The sequence below is a fragment of the Babylonia areolata genome, chromosome 23 (assembly GCF_041734735.1).
Source record: "Babylonia areolata isolate BAREFJ2019XMU chromosome 23, ASM4173473v1, whole genome shotgun sequence".
Classification (NCBI taxonomy): Eukaryota; Metazoa; Mollusca; class Gastropoda; order Neogastropoda; family Buccinidae; genus Babylonia; species Babylonia areolata.
In genome coordinates, this window is record NC_134898.1 from 29,567,108 (window position 1) to 29,585,905 (window position 18,798).

At 42.0% G+C, this 18,798-nt stretch overlaps 1 protein-coding gene across 1 annotated transcript in view; it reads left to right on the plus strand.

Annotated features, from left to right (window-relative positions):
* The window catches only part of LOC143298074 (E3 ubiquitin-protein ligase rnf213-alpha-like), a 168,958-nt gene that overhangs the window by 124,801 nt on the left and 25,359 nt on the right, over nucleotides 1-18,798 (plus strand). The window contains exons 76-85 of the mRNA XM_076610754.1: nucleotides 1,550-1,851; nucleotides 2,830-2,950; nucleotides 4,827-4,943; nucleotides 7,126-7,236; nucleotides 8,052-8,102; nucleotides 9,021-9,221; nucleotides 11,655-11,727; nucleotides 12,499-12,533; nucleotides 14,658-14,752; nucleotides 16,575-16,728. Coding sequence (XP_076466869.1) covers nucleotides 1,550-1,851; nucleotides 2,830-2,950; nucleotides 4,827-4,943; nucleotides 7,126-7,236; nucleotides 8,052-8,102; nucleotides 9,021-9,221; nucleotides 11,655-11,727; nucleotides 12,499-12,533; nucleotides 14,658-14,752; nucleotides 16,575-16,728 — 1,260 coding nt within the window. The remainder of the gene's footprint in view (nucleotides 1-1,549; nucleotides 1,852-2,829; nucleotides 2,951-4,826; nucleotides 4,944-7,125; nucleotides 7,237-8,051; nucleotides 8,103-9,020; nucleotides 9,222-11,654; nucleotides 11,728-12,498; nucleotides 12,534-14,657; nucleotides 14,753-16,574; nucleotides 16,729-18,798) is intronic.

The window sequence follows — 18,798 nt, forward strand, 5'->3', positions numbered from 1 at the left end:
TTCACCATGAGCAGTACAGTTAAGCAGAGAAAGTTAACAACACATCACACACACACATAACAGGACATGTGAAAATTGCTTTCCACAGGACCTGTATAAGTAAGGTAAGATTGGAAGTTAACAACACATCACACACACATATGACAAGACGTTCAACAACCGCTCTGCACAGGACCTTCACAAAGAGTGTGTGTGTTTGTGTCTCTATCTCTGTCTGTCTGTCTGTCTGTCTGTCTGTCTCTCTATATATATTCATATGTATAGAAAGAGATTTTTTTTTTCAAACCTTTAACTGTCATTTTTAACCTAGTCTTTTTTTTCTTTTTTTTTTTTTTTTTTATAAATTTTTACACCAAAACTTGGATGACCAGGAGAACAGGTAAGCAGCAGAAAGCACATCACACACATAACAAAACACGTGTTGAACCCCCACCCCCCACCCCTCACCCCACCCCCCGCTCTCTCTTACACTCAGGACCTTCACCAGGTGTGTGTGTGTGTGTGTGTGTGTGTGTGTGTGTCTCTGTCTGTCTCTCTCTTGACTTGATAATATAGACAAAGTTCATTCCTTTGCATGTAAACGTTTTTTGAACATACCACTTAGAGTACCAAACAAGTTTGCTTACGGCGAACTAAGACATTATCCACTGTATATGAATAGTGCTATAAGGTGTATCAGGTACTGGTTAAGGTTGTTGAATATGAATGTGCACCGATTACCCAGACAGGCATATTTGATGTTGTTTAACCTGGACGAAAGGGGAAAAAAATGCTGGGTGTCTTTAGTAAAAAATACTTTATTTAGACTTGGGTTTGGATATGTCTGGTTGCAACATGGCATTGGTTGTGAGCAAACTTTTTTGTCATTATTTAAGCAAAGAAATCAAAGATATACTTATGCAAGAATGGGACAAGTCAGTAATGTCTAAAGATATATATCATCATACAGACTGTTTAAAACTGGTTTTCAGTGTGAGCAATATTTTGACTTTGTGGATAAAAAGTGTTTTAGGGACTTTTTGATAAAATTACAGCTTGGTTTGCTCCCAATAAATGGATCTTTTTTCAGGAGAACATTCAAACGCAATTCAAATTACGCACGTAAACGTTGTAATGTGGTTGAAGATGAAAACCATTTTATAAACAATTGTGTCCTTTACAATAACCTGCGGCAAAAACATCTGAACTCTGAAGGTCAATCATATGTTCGTTGCTGAAGAATGGTTCTGTTTACAGTATTCGTAAACTCTGCGTTTATATATTTAATGCCCTGAAGATATGACAGTAATTCTTGGACTGCAGTGAAGAAATTCAGAATTAATTTAGTTTGCACAAGAAGTACTTTTTTTTTTGTACAGGTTTAAGTTAGTATGTATTTTACATTTTGTTGTCACTCCATGATCACCATATTGTGTAATTTTGACCTCTTTCTAGGGGCCGTTCTTGTTCTTGTTCTCTCTCTCTCTCTGTATATATATATATATACACACACACACATACACACTGCCACACACACACACATATATATATATATATATATTTCCCACAGGACCTTCACCACGAGCAGGACGCAGTCATTAGCGTCGACCTTCACCCTGAGGGACGCCTGCTGTTCCTGGCGGACACCCTTCAGGAGTTGAGCGGCGACCTGAGGTCACCACCCTCCCTGCTGCCCTCCCTCTACACCCTCGGCCGTCTGCGCCACGTCCTGGATGCCTGCACGCACGTGCTGCACGGCGCCATTGTTGTGGCTGCAGGGACGGGGGCACCGCCAGTGATTGGTCCAGACCTCGACAACTTGCTGCGAGAGCTGAAGGACCTGTGTGTGAACGGAGACACTGACTGGCCGAAGTATGTCGTTTTGATTGATGATGGTGATGGGTAGTAGTGTGTGGTAATGTGGTGGTTATGTGGCGGCTCTGCTGTGCGTTTATCTGGCGGCTCTGCTGTGCGTTTATCTGGCGGCTCTGTTGTGTGTTTATGGAGTGGGCTCCGCTGTGCGTTTATGTAACGCTTACTCTGTGGCTCCACATGTGCTAAGCAGGTGCTGCTGGTCAGGCATCTTCTTAGCAGATGTGGTGAAGCGTATATGGATTTGTCCATACAGTGTGACACCTCCGTGAGTAACTGAACTGCGGCTCTGCTGTGCATTTGGCAGTAAATGTGTTACGAATAAAGACACAGGAATATGATTGATTTTTTTTTTAAATGTCAAGTTACAAACTTGCAAGCGATACTTTAAAAAAAAAAGAAGTAATATGACATCACTCACCCTCCGGAAGCTTTCTGAAGTTTCTTCCTTTTTTTTTTTTTTAAATTCTTTATTCTTTGTTGATGAAGATATGAGATAAGCCAGTGCATGCATTTCCTTGTGCTTAATTTTTTGTTGTTGATAACTTGTGAGTACAAAAGTCTTGCACTGATAGAAGGATGAATGTTCATAATGTGTACAGATGAAGTGGACTGACAGAGGTCTGAATGTTCATGGTGAGGACTGAATGTTCATGGTGTGGACTGACAGAGGTCTGAATGTTCATGGTGTGGACTTGACAGAGGGCAGAATGTTCATGGTGTGGACTGACCGAGGGCTTAATGTTCATGGTGTGGACTGACCGAGGGCTGAATGTTTATGGTGTGGACTGACAGAGGGCTGAATGTTCATGGTGTGGGCTGACAGAGGGCTGAATGTTCATGGTGTGGACTTGACAGAGGGCAGAATGTTCATGGTGTGGACTGATTGAGGACTGAATGTTCATGGTGTGGACTGACGGATGACTGAAGGTTCATTATGTAGACTGAAAGAGGGCTGAATGTTCATTGTGGCTGCAGGAAGTTCCTGGTCAAACAGCTGTGCCGGGAGTACGGGATCCAGGACTTCATGACGCTGGTCAAGCGAGCCAGGCAAGATGACCGCCTGGACTGGCTGACCATACAGGAGTCTGATGACCAAGTGGGTTCTGTGGTAGCAGCATCTCCTTCTTCTTCTTCTGCTTTCGTGGGCTGCAACTCCCACGTACACTCGCATGTACACGAGTGGGCTTTTACGTGCATGACCGTTTTTACCCCGCCATGTAGGCAGCCATGCTCCGTTTTCGGGGGTGTGCATGCTGGGTATGTTTTTGTTTCCATAACCCACCGAACGCTGACATGGATTACAGGATCTTTAACGTGTATATTTGATCTTCTGCATGCGTTTACACACGAAGGGGGTTCAGGCACTAGCAGGTCTGCACATATGTTGACCTGGGAGATCGTAAAAATCTCCACCCTTTACCCACCAGGCGCCATCACTGTGATTCGAACCCGGGACCCTCAGATTGAAAGTCCAACGCTTTAACCACTTGGCTATTGCGCCCGTCTGGTAGCAGCATCAAAAGTGATGGGTTTTCTTTGGGGGTGGGCGTGGGGGTGGGGTGGGGGGTTCACATTTTGATCAGTTAGAAGTGAAAACAGGCAAAGGACTTTATAAATTTGGAACAGTGTACATGTTAGCTAAGGCAAATCGAAGTAAAAGTGTGTCTTCATCTGTGATGACAATTTGATTCATAGACATTTTCACACATTGTTTAGAAGTTTGAATTGTTTGTTTTATTCTTTTATTTTAATTTTTAAACATGGCTACCGTTTTCTAGGAAAGACTAAATTAGAATATGTCTAAAGAACTTAGACACTTACACATTTCTCTGTTTTTCTGGAATTGAAAATACTAAACTATACAATGTCTGTCTTGTGCGTGTTGTTCTTTTTTCAAATAAAAACAAAGTATTTGCAGACAGACTGATCAGATTGAACATTTTATTAATTTTGTTTACTGATCATTTCAGATATAACTAATTCAACAATTGAACTTTGTTCTTGAGCAGTGTTCACATAATAGTGATAGTTAAAAGTCATCAACAAAATAGTTTCCCAGGTTTGGGATGAAAAAAAAAATTGTTCCTGTTGTTGCCCTTAACCATGTCTGCACTTCCTATCTCTTCCCATCTTTTTCTTTCTCTGCTGCCTAATATTCAAGGCAAATGAGGCAAAACGCTTATTTAATTACACATACTTAACCGTGACCCACTAGTGCAGACTCCGGCAGGGGTCTGATTCCTGTCCTGTGCAAACTACTACCCGCCTATGCGGAGAAAACGAAAGTAGCTACGGCTGATAACCTCCCAAAGTAGGTTACCTCCCCTTTGCACCCCTGACTAGCGCCCTCTTTTTCCGGCAGCCAACGTTTATTTCTTGTGCCCCCTAGGGGTATTGAAATGTTACAGACATACTTTTCTTTTACACACACTATACAAACAAAAAGAATAATGTCAAAAGAACAAAAAGAAAACCCAAAAAAGCCCATTCACACAAACACACCAATACATTTTAATGAGTAATTTTTCCTCAGCCATTCACAACAAAAACGGTCATACATGTAAAGTGTGCATAAGTGCATGCCTGAAATCTGATTGAACGCCACAGGAAACGAATGATGAGCTCCCAATGGTAGCCATCATAGGCCACCTGTTGTGCAAATGACTCCTGTGTTTGTAAAAAAAGTGCTTAGAGCTTGGTCTCTGACTGAGGACAGGTGCTGTATAAGTATCCATATCATTCATTCCTCATTCATGTAATGTATTTATTTATTATTTTGTTTCGCTTTTTGTGTTTGGTATATGTAACTTTGCATGCGTGTCTTATAAACCTTGTTAAGGTTTAATTGACATAAAAAATTTGTTCTGATTCTGTAACAAGATGCAAAGCCAATGATAGGTGCTGTATAAGTATCCATATCATCGTCAGCAATCATCTGTTCTATGACTATACCTGACACTACATGTCTGCAGGTGGAGGCAGTGGCTGACCGCTACCTGCTGTGTGGTGACCAGTACAAAGCTGTCCGCGATCTGCTGGCACAGGTCAAGCTGGACGGGGACTTGGCTGAGCTTCTGCAAGCCCTGCAGGTGGGGTCCAGTGTTTGAGAGTTTATTTTATTTTATTTATTTATTTTTTTTATATATTTTTTTGAAGATTGATGGATTGATTGGTTGATTGATTTATCTGTTTTTATCTGTTTTAATTATTTATTTATTTATTCATTCACTTACTTAATCATTTATTTATTTATTTGTCTGTTTATTCATTTTCATTTATTTATTCATTCATATACTTATTTATTTATTCATTTATTTGTTCATTCACTTATCTGCATTTTCATCTGTTTATTTATTCATTCATTTACTTATTTGCTCATTTGTTTGAAGATTGACTGATTGATTGGTTGATTGATATATCTGTTTATTCATTTATTCAGTATTCATTGATTTATTTATTCGTTTACTTATTTTTTTTGTTTGTTTATTCATTTATTTGCATTTTCATTTATTTATTTATTCATTCAGTCATTTACTTATCTATTTATGTATTTGTTTGTTTTTTCATTTACTTGTTTATTTTTTTACTTATTTCTTTGTTTATTTATTTGCTTACATTCCGAAAAGCGGAGTATGGTTGCCTTCATGGCGGGGTAAAATTGGTTGTACACGTAAAAGCCCACTCATGTACATACGAGTGAACGTGAGAGTTGCAGCCCATGAACGAAGAAGATTTCTTTGCTTACTTATTTATCAGTGTTTGTTTTGTTTTTGGACATAAGCATATGATGTTTGGGTCAGTTATAATCCACTTCTTCCCACTGTTAGGGCGTCAGTACGGTGGTGTTGTGTTGTATTATATAACTCATTGACATCTGATAGAAGTGTTTCAATGCTGTGATGCTGTGTTGAATTATAGTTACTTACTTTTAGCTAATATAAGTGCTTCAGTACTATAGTGTTGTGTTGTGTCATAACTTAATTGTGTTTTGATTTATTGACATGTTATATAAGTGCTTCAACACTGTGGCTTCAGTGATGTGGTGTTGTATTGTTTTATGACTTTTACTTAAAGTACTTCTGATATTACTGCTCCAATAATTGTGGTGTTGTGTTGTAATATAACTTATTTACTTCTGATATAAATGCCTCAGTCATTGTGATGTGTTGTACAATAACTAACTGACTTCTGATATAGATGTGGTGTTGTGTTGCATGATAATTTATTTTCATCTGATGCAAGTGCTTCAGTAAGAGTGGTGTTGAATGTGTTTCATGACAACTTATTTACATCCGATACAACTGATCCAGCAAATATGATGCTGTGTTGTATGATAACTAATTTACATCTGACATAAATGCTGTAGTTACTGTGGTGTTGTATGATAACTAATTTACATCTGACATAAATGCTGTAGTTACTGTGGTGTTGTATGATAACTAATTTACATCTGACATAAATGCTGTAGTTACTGTGGTGTTGTATGATAACTAATTTACACGTGACATAGCTGCTTCAATAACAGTTGTGATGTGTTTATGATAACAAATTTACTTTTGATAAAGATGCTGCTTCTTCTTTTTCTTCTTCTGCGTTCACTCGCATGCACACAAGTGGGCTTTTACGTGTATGACCGTTTTTACCCCGCCATGTAGGCAGCCATACTCCGTTTTCGGGGGTGTGCATGCTGGGTATGTTCTTGTTTCCATAACCCACCGAACGCTGACATAGATTACAGGATCTTTAACGTGCGTATTTGATCTTCTGCTTGCATATACACACGAAGGGGGTTCAGGCACTAGCAGGTCTGCACATATGTTGACCTGGGAGATCGTAAAAATCTCCACCCTTTACCCACCAGGCGCCGTCACCGTGATTTGAACCCGGGACCCTCATATTGACAGTCCAACGCTTTAACCACTCGGCTATCGCGCCCGTCATAAAGATGCTGCAGTAACTGGTGATATGTTATATGATAACAATTTACATCTTACACAACTGATCCAGCACATGTGATGTGCTGTATGACAACTTATTTACTTGTGATATATATGCTGCAGTAACTGTGGTGATGTGTTGTATGATCATTTACATCCGATACAGTTGCTCCAGTGACTGTGGTGTTGTGTTGTAATATACCTTATTTACATCTGAAACAAATGCGTCAGTAACTGTGGTGTTGTGGTATGACATAATGGTGTAATACAACTACTTTACATGTGATGTAGCTGCTCCAGTGAGCGTGGTTTCGTGGTGTGTGTGTCTCCTCAGAACCTGCAGCTGGGAGGGGTGCAGAAGGAAACCCTGTTGTTGCTGGCCCTGCATCGAGAGATCACCATGTCCGTCCTGTATCCCACACCAGACCCTGTCCGTGCCGTGGTGGTCAGTCTGCTTTCTGTCGTCTTGCCCTCTCTCTTTCTCTTCTCTCCCCTTGCCTCCATTTCTCCTGTTGTCTTGTCCTCCCTCGTTTGCCATCTCTCCCTGTGTCCCCCTGCCCTCTCTCTTTTTCTTTCTGTCTGATGTGCTGTATAGACTGTCAGAGAATGACTGATTTGCTGTATAGATTGTCAGAGAATGACTGATTTGCTGTAGACTGTCAGAGAATGGCTTATTTGCTGTATAGATTGTCAGAGAATGACTGATTTGCTGTATAGATTGTCAGAGAATGACTGATTTGCTGTATAGACTGTCAGAGAATGATTGATGTGCTGTATAGATTGTCAGAGAGTGACTGATGTGCTGTATAGATTGTCAGAGAATGATTGATGTGCTGTATAGACAGTAAGAGAATGACTTATTTGTTGTACAGATTGTCAGAGAATGATTGATGTGCTGTATAGATTGTCAGAGAATGACTGATTTGCTGTATAGACTGTCAGAGAATGATTGATTTGCTGTATAGATTGTCAGAGAATGACTGATATTCTATACTGATTTGCTGTATAGATTGTTAGAGAATGATGATTTGCTGTATAGATTGTTAGAGAATGATGATTTGCTGTATAGATTGTTAGAGAATGATGATTTGCTGTATAGATTGTCAGTGGATGACTGATGTGCTGTAAAGATTGTCAGTGAATGACTGATGTGCTGTATAGACTGTCAGAGAATGACTGATTTGCTGTATAGATTGTCAGAGAATGACTGATGTGCTGTATAGATTGTCAGAGAATGACTAATGTGCTGTATGTGTGCAGGCTGACAATGTGAGGCAGCTGATTCAGAACTGTGATGCTCTGCAAGACAAGGTAAACATTTTTAGTGGCGTTATTAGGGAATTCTGATGTTTTGTGTGCTACTGGTTCCCTTTTTGTGCGTGTGTGTGTTCTTCTGGTTTGTGTTTATGTGTAGCGTATGTGAGTTGTGTGTGTGTGTGATGTGTGCAATGTTTTTGTATGTTGTAAATTCTGTGCTGTGCAACTGTGGACTGCATGTTGTATAGTGTGCACTGTGTTATACAATGTGTTACATGTTGTATAGAATGCGCTATGTTGTAAAGTATGTGTTGTGCGTAGTATAGTGCACGTTATTTTATACAGTGTGTGTTGCGTGTTACATAGTGTGCTTTGGCTGTGTAATGTGCACTGAACAAGGCATGTTGCTCAGTGTGTTACTGTGACTGTGTAACGTGTACTGAATAATGCGTATTGCTCAGTGTGTTACTGTGACTGTGTAATATGTACTGAACAAGGCGTGTTGCTCAGTGTGTTACTGTGACTGTGTAATGTGTACTGTATAATGCGTATTGCTCAGTGTGTTACTGTGACTGTGTAATGTGTACTGAACAATGCGTGTTGCTCAGTGTGTTACTGTGACTGTGTAATGTGTACTGAAAAATGCGTGTTGCTCAGTGTGTTACTGTGACTGTGTAATGTGTACTGAAAAATGCGTGTTGCTCAGTGTGTTACTGTGACTGTGTAATGTGTACTGAACAATGCGTGTTGCTGAGTGTGTTACTGTGACTGTGTAATGTGTACTGAACAAGGCGTGTTGCTGAGTGTGTTACTGTGACTGTGTAATGTGTACTGAACAAGGCGTGTTGCTCAGTGTGTTACTGTGACTGTGTAGTGTGTACTGAACAATGCGTGTTGCTCAGTGTGTTACTGTGACTGTGTAATGTGTACTGAACAAGGCGTGTTGCTCAGTGTGTCACGCGTGTTCCCCAGGCCCTGGCTCAGCAGCTGTGTGACAACCAGCTGGGGGAGGCGGGCAGCCTGCTTCAGGTGTGTGTCGACCAGGACCTGGGCACACAGAGTCTGCTGTGCGTGTTGACGCACCTGCGTCTGGCGCTGAGGCCCAGAGCCAGCCCCGCCCCGTCTCTGCTGTCGCCACTGTCAGCCCTGCTGTTCCAGCCAGCCACCATGGTGGTAAGTAGCTAGCTGGTGCCGTTTCCCTGTGGCTGCTGGCATTCCACAAACGCTTTTGGTTTCAGTGTGGAAATAGTAACACCCGTGGAATCTGTTGATAAGCTCCTACTTGTTTACTTTCAGGCACAATATTACACCTGTAGAATCTTTGTTATACCTGTAAAATCTTTATTACACCCTTGGAATCTGCAGATTCACTCCTGCTTGTTATTTTCAAGCACAATATTACACCTGTAAAATCTTTGTTATACCTGTAAAATCTTTATTACACCCTTAGAATCTGCAGATTAGCTCCTACTTGTTTATTTTCAGGCACAGCTTTACACACGCAGAATCTGTTGATAAGCTCCTGCTTATTTATTTTCAGTCACAGTATCACACCCATAGAATTTATTGATTAGCTCCTACTTGTTTATTTTCAGGCACAATATTACACCCGCAGAGTCTACAGATTAGCTCTTGCTTATTTATTTTCAGGCACAATATTACACCTGTAGAATCTACAGATTAGCGCCTACTTATCTATTTTCTTGGTGTGCCTGGTGTCTTGAGTACTGAACAGAATTACCCACAATGATTATGATAGGTACAGCCTATTTTGTGAGTGTATGAATGAAGATGTGTATCATTTTCTTTACTGTGCTTGGTGGTTTGAGTGCTGAACTCAAACGACCATAGTAATTCTATTAACCCTTTCAGTGCCTTTGTGTTTTTGATGCCAAGGGATGTTCTGGTCACAGAGGGTAATAATCAAAATAAAATCTAGGTTCAAAACTTACTAAGAGATGTAACCTATACTTTTCTGAAAATGAAAGATAAATGAAGATAGTATCCACCTATGGCAATTTCACATGGACTGAATGATTTTACAATAGGAAAATTTCCAACAATGACATGGACAGAAATTTCTATCGATGTGTGACTGGTTTGTTCTGATATGGCACAGGTCTGTTCTGATGTGTGAATGGTCTGTTCGGATGTGTGAATGGTCTGTTTGGATGTGTATCTGGTCTGTTCGGATGTATGAATGGTCTTTTCTGATGTGCGAATGGTCTGTTCTGATGTGCGATGTGTGACTGGTCTGTTCTGATGTGCGATGTATGACTGGTCTGTTCTGATGTGTGACCGGTCTGTTCTGATGTGTGACCGGTCTGTTCTGATGCACAGCTGGTCTGTTCTGATGTGTGACCGGTCTGTTCTGATGTGCGATGTGTGACTGGTCTGTTCTGATGTGCGACTGGTCTGTTCTGATGCACAGCCGGTCTGTTCTGATGTGTGACTGGTCTGTTCTGATGTGTGACTGGTCTGTTCTGATGTGCGACTGGTCTGTTCTGATGTACAGCCAGTCTGTTCTGATGTGTGACTGGTCTGTTCTGATGTGCGATGTGTGACTGGTCTGTTCTGATGTGCGACTGGTCTGTTCTGATGCACAGCCGGTCTGTTCTGATGTGTGACTGGTCTGTTCTGATGCACAGCCAGTCTGTTCTGATGTGCGACTGGTCTGTTCTGATGTGCGACTGGTCTGTTCTGATGTGTGACTGGTCTGTTCTGATGTGCGACTGGTCTGTTCTGATGCACAGCCAGTCTGTTCTGATGTGCGACTGGTCTGTTCTGATGTGCGACTGGTCTGTTCTGATGTGTGACTGGTCTGTTCTGATGTGCGACTGGTCTGTTCATTCTGATGCACAGCCAGTCTGTTCTGATGTGCGACTGGTCTGTTCTGATGTGCGATGTGTGACTGGTCTGTTCTGATGTGCGACTGGTCTGTTCTGATGCACAGCCGGTCTGTTCTGATGTGTGACTGGTCTATTCTGATGTGACCGGTCTGTTCTGATGTGTGACCAGTCTGTTTTGATGTGTGACCAGTCTGTTTTGATGTGTGACCGGTCTGTTCTGATTTGTCACTGGTCTGTTCTGATGCACAGTCTGTTCTGATGTGTGACTGGTCTGTTCTGATATGTGACCAGTCTGTTCTGATGTGACTGGTCTGTTCTGATGTGTGACTGTTCTGTTCTGATGTGTGACCAGTCTGTTCTGATGTGTGAATGGTCTGTTCTGATGTGTGACTGGTCTGTTCTGATGCACAGCCAGTCTGTTCTGATGTGACCGGTCTGTTCTGATGTGTGACTGGTCTGTTCTGACATGTAACTGGTCTGTTCTGATGTGTGACCAGTCTGTTCTGATATGTGACTGGTCTGTTCTGATGCATGACTGGTCTGTTCTGATGTTTGACCAGTCTGTTCTGATGTGTGACCGGTCTGTTTTGATGTGTGACCGGTCTGTTTTGATGTGTGACCAGTCTGTTTTGATGTGTGACCAGTCTGTTTTGATGTGTGACCAGTCTTCTGATGTGTGACCGGTCTGTTTTGATGTGTGACCGGTCTGTTCTGATGTGTGACCAGTCTGTTCTGATGTGTGACTGGTCTGTTCCAGAACGCATTCCTGCCCACCATGCCCCAGGACAACATTCAGGAAGTTCTCGCCGTCATTCAGGAGAGAGTTTGGCGTAAGAAGAATATTCGCTTCCTCCCTCCCCCCCCCTCCCATATTCTCCACAGGTTTTATGTTGGTTTGAAACACACACTAACTGAAGAAATTCTTGAGTTAAAAAAAAAAAGAAAGTCTGTGTTGATGCCATAGTATACACATGTTGACTTCATAAGTTGATTGATGAAGTTCATGCATTCCTGATCTCTTATAGGCATGAAACTTTTCAGATCCAGAATGAAAACTACACCCATGTAAATGCATTTTTGTGGCTGTGTTAAATGAATTGTGTACAAGAGCCAGTGATTGGGGTAGATGTGAATGTTTGTGTTTGGGTGGGGAGAGGGGTCAGGAGTGTTTTTTGTGTTTGTTTTTTATCTTAAAATTTCCACCAGAAATGTCAGGTTTGTAGTAAGATGCATGTAGCATGTTACTGTCATGTGCACATTCACACATATACCCATGCAAATGCAAGTGTTTGCGCACGCGTGCGCGCACACACAAACACACACACACATATGCATGCATCCACGCAAACACACACACACACACACTCACACACACACACTCACACTCAAATATCACTCAAATTGAAAAGATGTTAAATTAATGAAAGAACACACACTCACACACACACACACACACACACACACACACATGCATGCATGTTCACAAAATCCAGACAGACTGGTTACTGTTTTTGAATACAGAATTTGCCATATTAACATTTTTTGCAACCATGTCTTTTCTATCATTAGTATTTGGATTGTTTGTATGTTCACTTTTACAGAATGTCCTCGTGGTCATCGATACTTGATTGGAAATGTGAGTGAACGCTGTTGATTTTGTTGTGTTATGTACTCCTTTTTTTTTCTTTTTTTTGTGTTTTTTTTGCTGTCCTGGTTTCTGGTAGAACTGTTTTTCTACCTAGTCCCCTACCTTTTATAAAGAAATGGTGTCAGGAGCATTCTTTATGAAGGCTTCTTGTGACTTTGTTGTAGATAATAGGTTGTCTGCAGTTTGTTTTCTGTTTTTTTGTTGTTTGTTTTATTTTAGTTGTGTGTTTTTTAAAGTGATTTTTTTCTGAAATACCTCTGTCTGATTGTTATTGTAGTATGTTTTTGGGAAGACCTGACCCAGAAAATGTAGTATTTCAAGAATGACAGGATAACATTGATACACACACACACACACACACACACACACACACACACACACACACAAACACTATATTTTTTCTGTAAGGCAATATTTTTTCCTCAAGGTTGACCCCTGTTTCTTATACACAAACATGCCTTATGCATTCACAACATTGGTAACAGAACTAGTGAGAACAGAATGTCACAAGCTCCAAAGACAGTGCTGATGAAGGGGAAAAGAAAGGAGATAAATTAATGTTTTTAGGACAGAAGATGGAAGAGGGATCAGAGGGCATCACACAGAAGTCAACAGTTCAGTTCCAGTTTCAATTTCTCAAGGAAGTGTCACTGTGTTTGGACAAATCCATATACGCTACACCACATCTGCTAGGCAGATCCCTGATAACCCAACGTGTTTAGTCAGGCCTTGAGTGCATGTATATATATTTGTGTACCTATCTGAGTGGATTTCTTCTGCAGAATTTGCCAGAGGACAATGCTATCGTTGCCATGGGTTCTTTTTCAGTGCACCAAGTGCGTGCTGCACATGGCACTTAGGTTTATTGTCTCATCCGAATGACTAGACACTAAGATCGATTTTCCAGTTTTTGGAGAAAGGTCGAGAGTGGGATTCGAACTGACACCGTCATGGACTGTGTATTGGTAGACAAGCATCATAACCATTCTGCCACCTTCCTCCTTAGAAGTAAACAAAAACTTCCCTACTCTTGCACGGTCAGTTATATGCAGAGCCCACAGCTGATTTTTGTGCGTTGGCAAATGAGCAAAAGCGGAAGTCAAAGCAAACATCCTATAATTTTGTGTTCGATCTACAAGTTCAGTTGAGCGCTGTTGTCAGTGGTTAAAAAAAATCCCAAAAAAACAACAGAAGTGAGCATTGTTGTTTCAAATGCGAACAGTAAAGCAGCTGATACTCTTCAACTGGAGCATGAAAGTAGTGCTGTGACCTTTACCTCTGATGCCAATACGTCGGAAGAGGCTTGTTAGCATTTCTTGTCAAACTGACTTCACATTTCTCTGGTTTTTCATGCAGTAATAAGGATGACCATTTATGGCAAATGGGAGGAGATGGTGTGATTTCAGTGTGGGAGATGGAATAAAGTGGAAGACGGTGGTGTGATTTCAGTGTGGGAGATGAAATAAAGTGGAAGACGGTGGTGTGATTTCAGTGTGGGAGATGAAATAAAATGGAAGACAGTGGTGTGATTTCAATGTGGGAGATGGAATAAAGTGGAAGACAGTGGTGTGATTTCAGTGTGGGAGATGGAATAAAGTGGAAGACAGTGGTGTGATTTCAGTGTGGGAGATGGAATAAAGTGGAAGACAGTGGTGTGATTTCAGTGTGGGAGATGGAATAAAGTGGAAGACAGTGGTGTGATTTCAGTGTGGGAGATGAAATAAAGTAGAAGACAGTGGTGTGATTTCAGTAGACATAACGAAGATCAGTAGAGACGAATGGAAGGAGATGAAATAAGGTGGAAGACAATGGTGTGATTTCAGTGTGGGAGATGGAATAAAGTGGAAGACAGTGGTGTGATTTCAGTGTGGTGGAAGATGAAATAAAGTGGAAGACAGTGGTGTGATTTCAGTGTGGGAGATGAAATAAAGTGGAAGACTGGTGTGATTTCAGTGTGGGAGATGGAATAAAGTGGAAGACAGTGATGTGATTTCAGTGTGGGAGATGAAATAAAGTAGAAGACAGTGATGTGATTTCAGTGGACATAACGAAGATCAGTAAAGATGAATGGAAGGAGATGAAATAAAGTGGAAGACAATGGTGTGATTTCAGTGTGGCCAGCCGATGGAGGAAAGTGTGTGCCCCTGTGGACTGAAGATTGGAGGTGCCAATCACACTGCCACTGCCAACAACGTACAGAACACTGGGTAAGCTGAAAGTGATCATATATATGTCTTCAGTTTCAGTTTCATGGAGGTGTCAGAGCAAGAAGAAAGTTCCCTATACGCTAATCCACATCTGCTGTAAAATAAAAACGAAAAGTAAAAATATGTCTAAGAAGTGTTATCTGGCCTGACCACAGCTCTGTCTACTTTTTTTTAATGTTCTTCTGTTGCTTGTTTTTTTTATGTGTTTTTCTTTTCTCAGTTGTAAAAACAGCCCTTGTATCATTGTAATTTGAAAACATTAGTGTTTATTAATTTTAGCGTAATCATATTTGACATGTGTGGAAATACTCTTTAATGGACATCGTGAAATATCCTGTGTTGAGAGGCTACAACCTTGGTGGTAAAGTGGTGGCTGGGGGTGGGGGTGGGGGGCACTGTTGGTGATGTAACAGGGATGCTGGAGACAGAACCAGGTGGTTGCACAGCTGGAAGTCTTTCTCCTTCTCAAGTCAAACACCAACTTCATTCATAATTTACAGCTTTCATTTAAAACAACAAATAGGAAAGCTGTCCAATAAAACTGTTCGGAATAGCATTGTCAACATCACAATTTCACATGCACACAGCAATCGCTTTTACTTATTTGTGAACTGAATAAAACAGACTTCACAAGTAAACTTTTGCCCATCTATGAGGTGAAAAGAAAACAGGCCTTCAAGCAAACACCACTCTCCGTGGTAGCTCACATGAGACAGAACCAGTTGGTTGAACAATTGGAAGTCATTCTTCTTCGCAAGTCAAAACGCCAACTGATTCACAGGTTTTTTGCTCTCTGGCTTAACAGATTCTGATTACTGTTTGAAAGCTGTTAAAGGCCCATCTGCATTTTCCACATAAATTAAGCATGTTTACACATGAATTAAGCATGTTTGCACATGCACACACACTCTCTTGAGCAGCCTCACACATGCATACCATTACAGTGTCTCTCCTTCCACATGTGGAAGAATTTTGCTGTGTGAATGTGTGATTGTTGGGTTGAAATCTGTGTGTGAGGATACAGAGGGTGGAATCTATATTTGACGATAATGTGACGACTTCTGTGTTCGTGGCCTGCAACTCTCTCATTCACTTGTATACGAGTGGACCTTTATGTGTATGACTGATGGGCGCAATAGCCTAGTGGTTAAAGCATGGGACTTTCAGTCTGAGGGTCTTGGGTTCCAATCTCAGTAAAGTGCCTGGTGGGTAAAGGGTGGAGATTTTTCTGATCTCCCAGGTCAACATATGTGCAGACCCACTAGTGCCTGAACCCCCTTTGTGTGTATACGCACGCAGAAGATCAAATACGCATGTTAAAGATCCCATATTCCCTGTCAGCGTATGGTGGGTTATGGAAACAAGAACATACACAGCATGCACACTCCTGAAAATGTAGTATGGCTGCCTACATGCCGGAGTAAAAATGGTCATACACGTAAAAGCCAACTCGTGGATGTACGAGTGAACGTGGGAGTTGCAGCCCACGAAGAAGAAGAAGAAAAAATGTGTATGACTGTTTTTACCCTGCCCTTTGGGCAGCCATACTGTTTTAAAAGGTGTGCATGCTGGGTATGTTCTTGATTCCATAATCCACTGAACGTTGACATGGACTACAGGATCTTTAACGTGCGTTTTTGATATTCTGCATGCATGTACACGTGAAGGGGGTCCGGGCGGCAGCAGGTCTGCACATGTGTTGACGTTGGAGATTGGAAAAATCTCCACCCTTGACTGACCAGGTTTGCCAAAGCTGAGGATCAAACTCAGGGAAACTGGGCAAGAGTCCAGTGCTGTAACCGTCTGGCGGTGACTGTTTCAGGGCTGACACCACACAGAAGGGCCACGTCCTGGGTCCAGCAGCCCAGCGAGGGCTGGAGGCGGTTCCGGAGAGACGGCTGACGTCTGTGGAGTGCAGCATTCTGCGGTTCCTCCTGCATGCTGTGTTGTACCTGTCCTCCAGCTCTGCCACACAGGTAGCACAGCCGGTGTATGTATGTATGATAGTCAGGTGTGTCCAACTATGACCATCAGAACAGCAGAGAAGGCAACTGCTGTCCCGACTATCTGGGCCAGAATTTGATTATAGTGGAGAGTGTCTTGCCCAAGTTACACCCCCATTCTCTCGGCCAAGAGGGTTTTAGGACAGTTGGCATTGGAGATGGTTCCCAAAGGTCAATTAACCCCCCAAGGCTACAGCACAAAGAGCCAGGGTAATCTTGCCTCCTAGTTTGAGAGTCAGTCCTTCACAAAAGACTAAGCTGTGAATGATTTCCAATAGCAGAAGAGAAACCATTGATCACACAGCTCTCACTTTGCTGTTGGCCCAACTGTAAGCTTATGTCAGTCTGTGATACAAGCTGAGTGTTGGTGCAGCAGCTTATTAATACCCCCATTAGTTTTTACACCCCAGGTTCAAATCTGGTCAGCCGAAAACTCTGGTGTCTGTGCAGACTGGTCTGGAATGATCTGCGGGGAAAACTTAAGCTACTGGTACTTAAAACTTACATCCTCTGATTTTATTCCCTGCCCCCCCCCTTTCATATGGATTTGGCGGTCTGTGTAGGCCAGCTTGAAATGACTCCCAGTGGCAAATTTTGCCCAGGAAGAATCAATACAGGCTGTTAAAGTAGAACTCCCCATGTTTGCTTCCATTGAGGTGCTGTGCAGAGAGCAGGAGTATCAGTGAACTCTAGCCCATGACTCCCCTTTCTTTTTCCATGGCTTGATTAACCCTTTGAGCCCTGAGTTCCTGAGCAAGTTTAACCCTTCTGCCTGAGCTCCTGAGCCAAAATTTGCAAATAATTGGTATTAAACCCTTTGAGCCCTGACCACTGCTTTACCGGTGGCAGAGAAAAATGACATGGTGCCCAGCCACCGGTTGAGCGGTGCGTAAACACTTGAAGCGTGCAGAGTCTCAACCTGGCCCGTCAGGGCAGAAATCAGGGACAAAACGTGCGAGAAAACAACTGTACACAATGCAGCAAGTAATTGATATGCTTGATGATTTATCGGAAGTATTGTATGACAATGATTACTCTGATAGTGAGGTGGAATTCGAATCGGATGATTTTGCTACAGATAGTGATGTTGAAAATGAATCTGAGCATGCAGAATAAGTTGATCAAAGGAGGCGTGTCAGGTTGAGACTCTGCACGCTTCATGGTAGAAATCGATCTTTTTTTTATCCAAAGCACATGCACAAAACACAGTGAAAAGGCGTGGCAATGTTGGCACTACATTCGCTGACGTCAGAATATTACGGTTTTTCTGATTGGCTCTTCAGTATAAGTCAACCAATAGCAAAACATGACACAAGTGTTTACGCACCGCTCAACCGATGGCCAGGCATTATGCCACCCCTCCCCACCACCGGTAAAGTGGTGGTCAGGGCTCAAAGGGTTAAACCCCCAGAAAGGGGGTAATTTCCAGTTGGAGGGAAGGGAGGGGAGGGGGTATCTTGACCAGCTACAAATAACCCCTGAGGTCATTTGATGCTGGCCCTGAATGCTTAACTGCAGTTGGGCTGACAGTTTGGGGATAGAGGGCTTTGTGTATGTTTGTGTGTGTATGTAGGTTTTTTTTTGTTTTGTTTTGTTTTGTTTTACTAGGCACATGTTGCCAGGCAGGGGCAGTGTGTCTTGTCTGTTTTTTTGATTAGCGAACTAAAATGTGTTGCCAGAGAGCGGCAACATATCTTGTCTGTGAATGTAACTAACGCATGTTGCCAGGTGGCAGCAGTGTGTTATGTCTGTGAACGTAACTTCTTCGTTCATGGGCTGCAACTCCCACGTTCACAAGAGTGAGTTTTTATATGTGTGACCATATTTACCCTGCCATGGAAGCAGCCATACTTTGTTTTCGTTTTCGGGAGTGTGCATGCTGGGTGCATGCTGGGTATGTTCTTGTTTCCATAGTCCACCGAACGCTGACATGGATTACAGGATCTTTAACTTGCATATTTGATCTTCTGCATGCATATACACACCAAGGGGGTTCAGGCACAAGCAGGTCTGCACATATGTTGACCTGGGAGATCGGAAAAA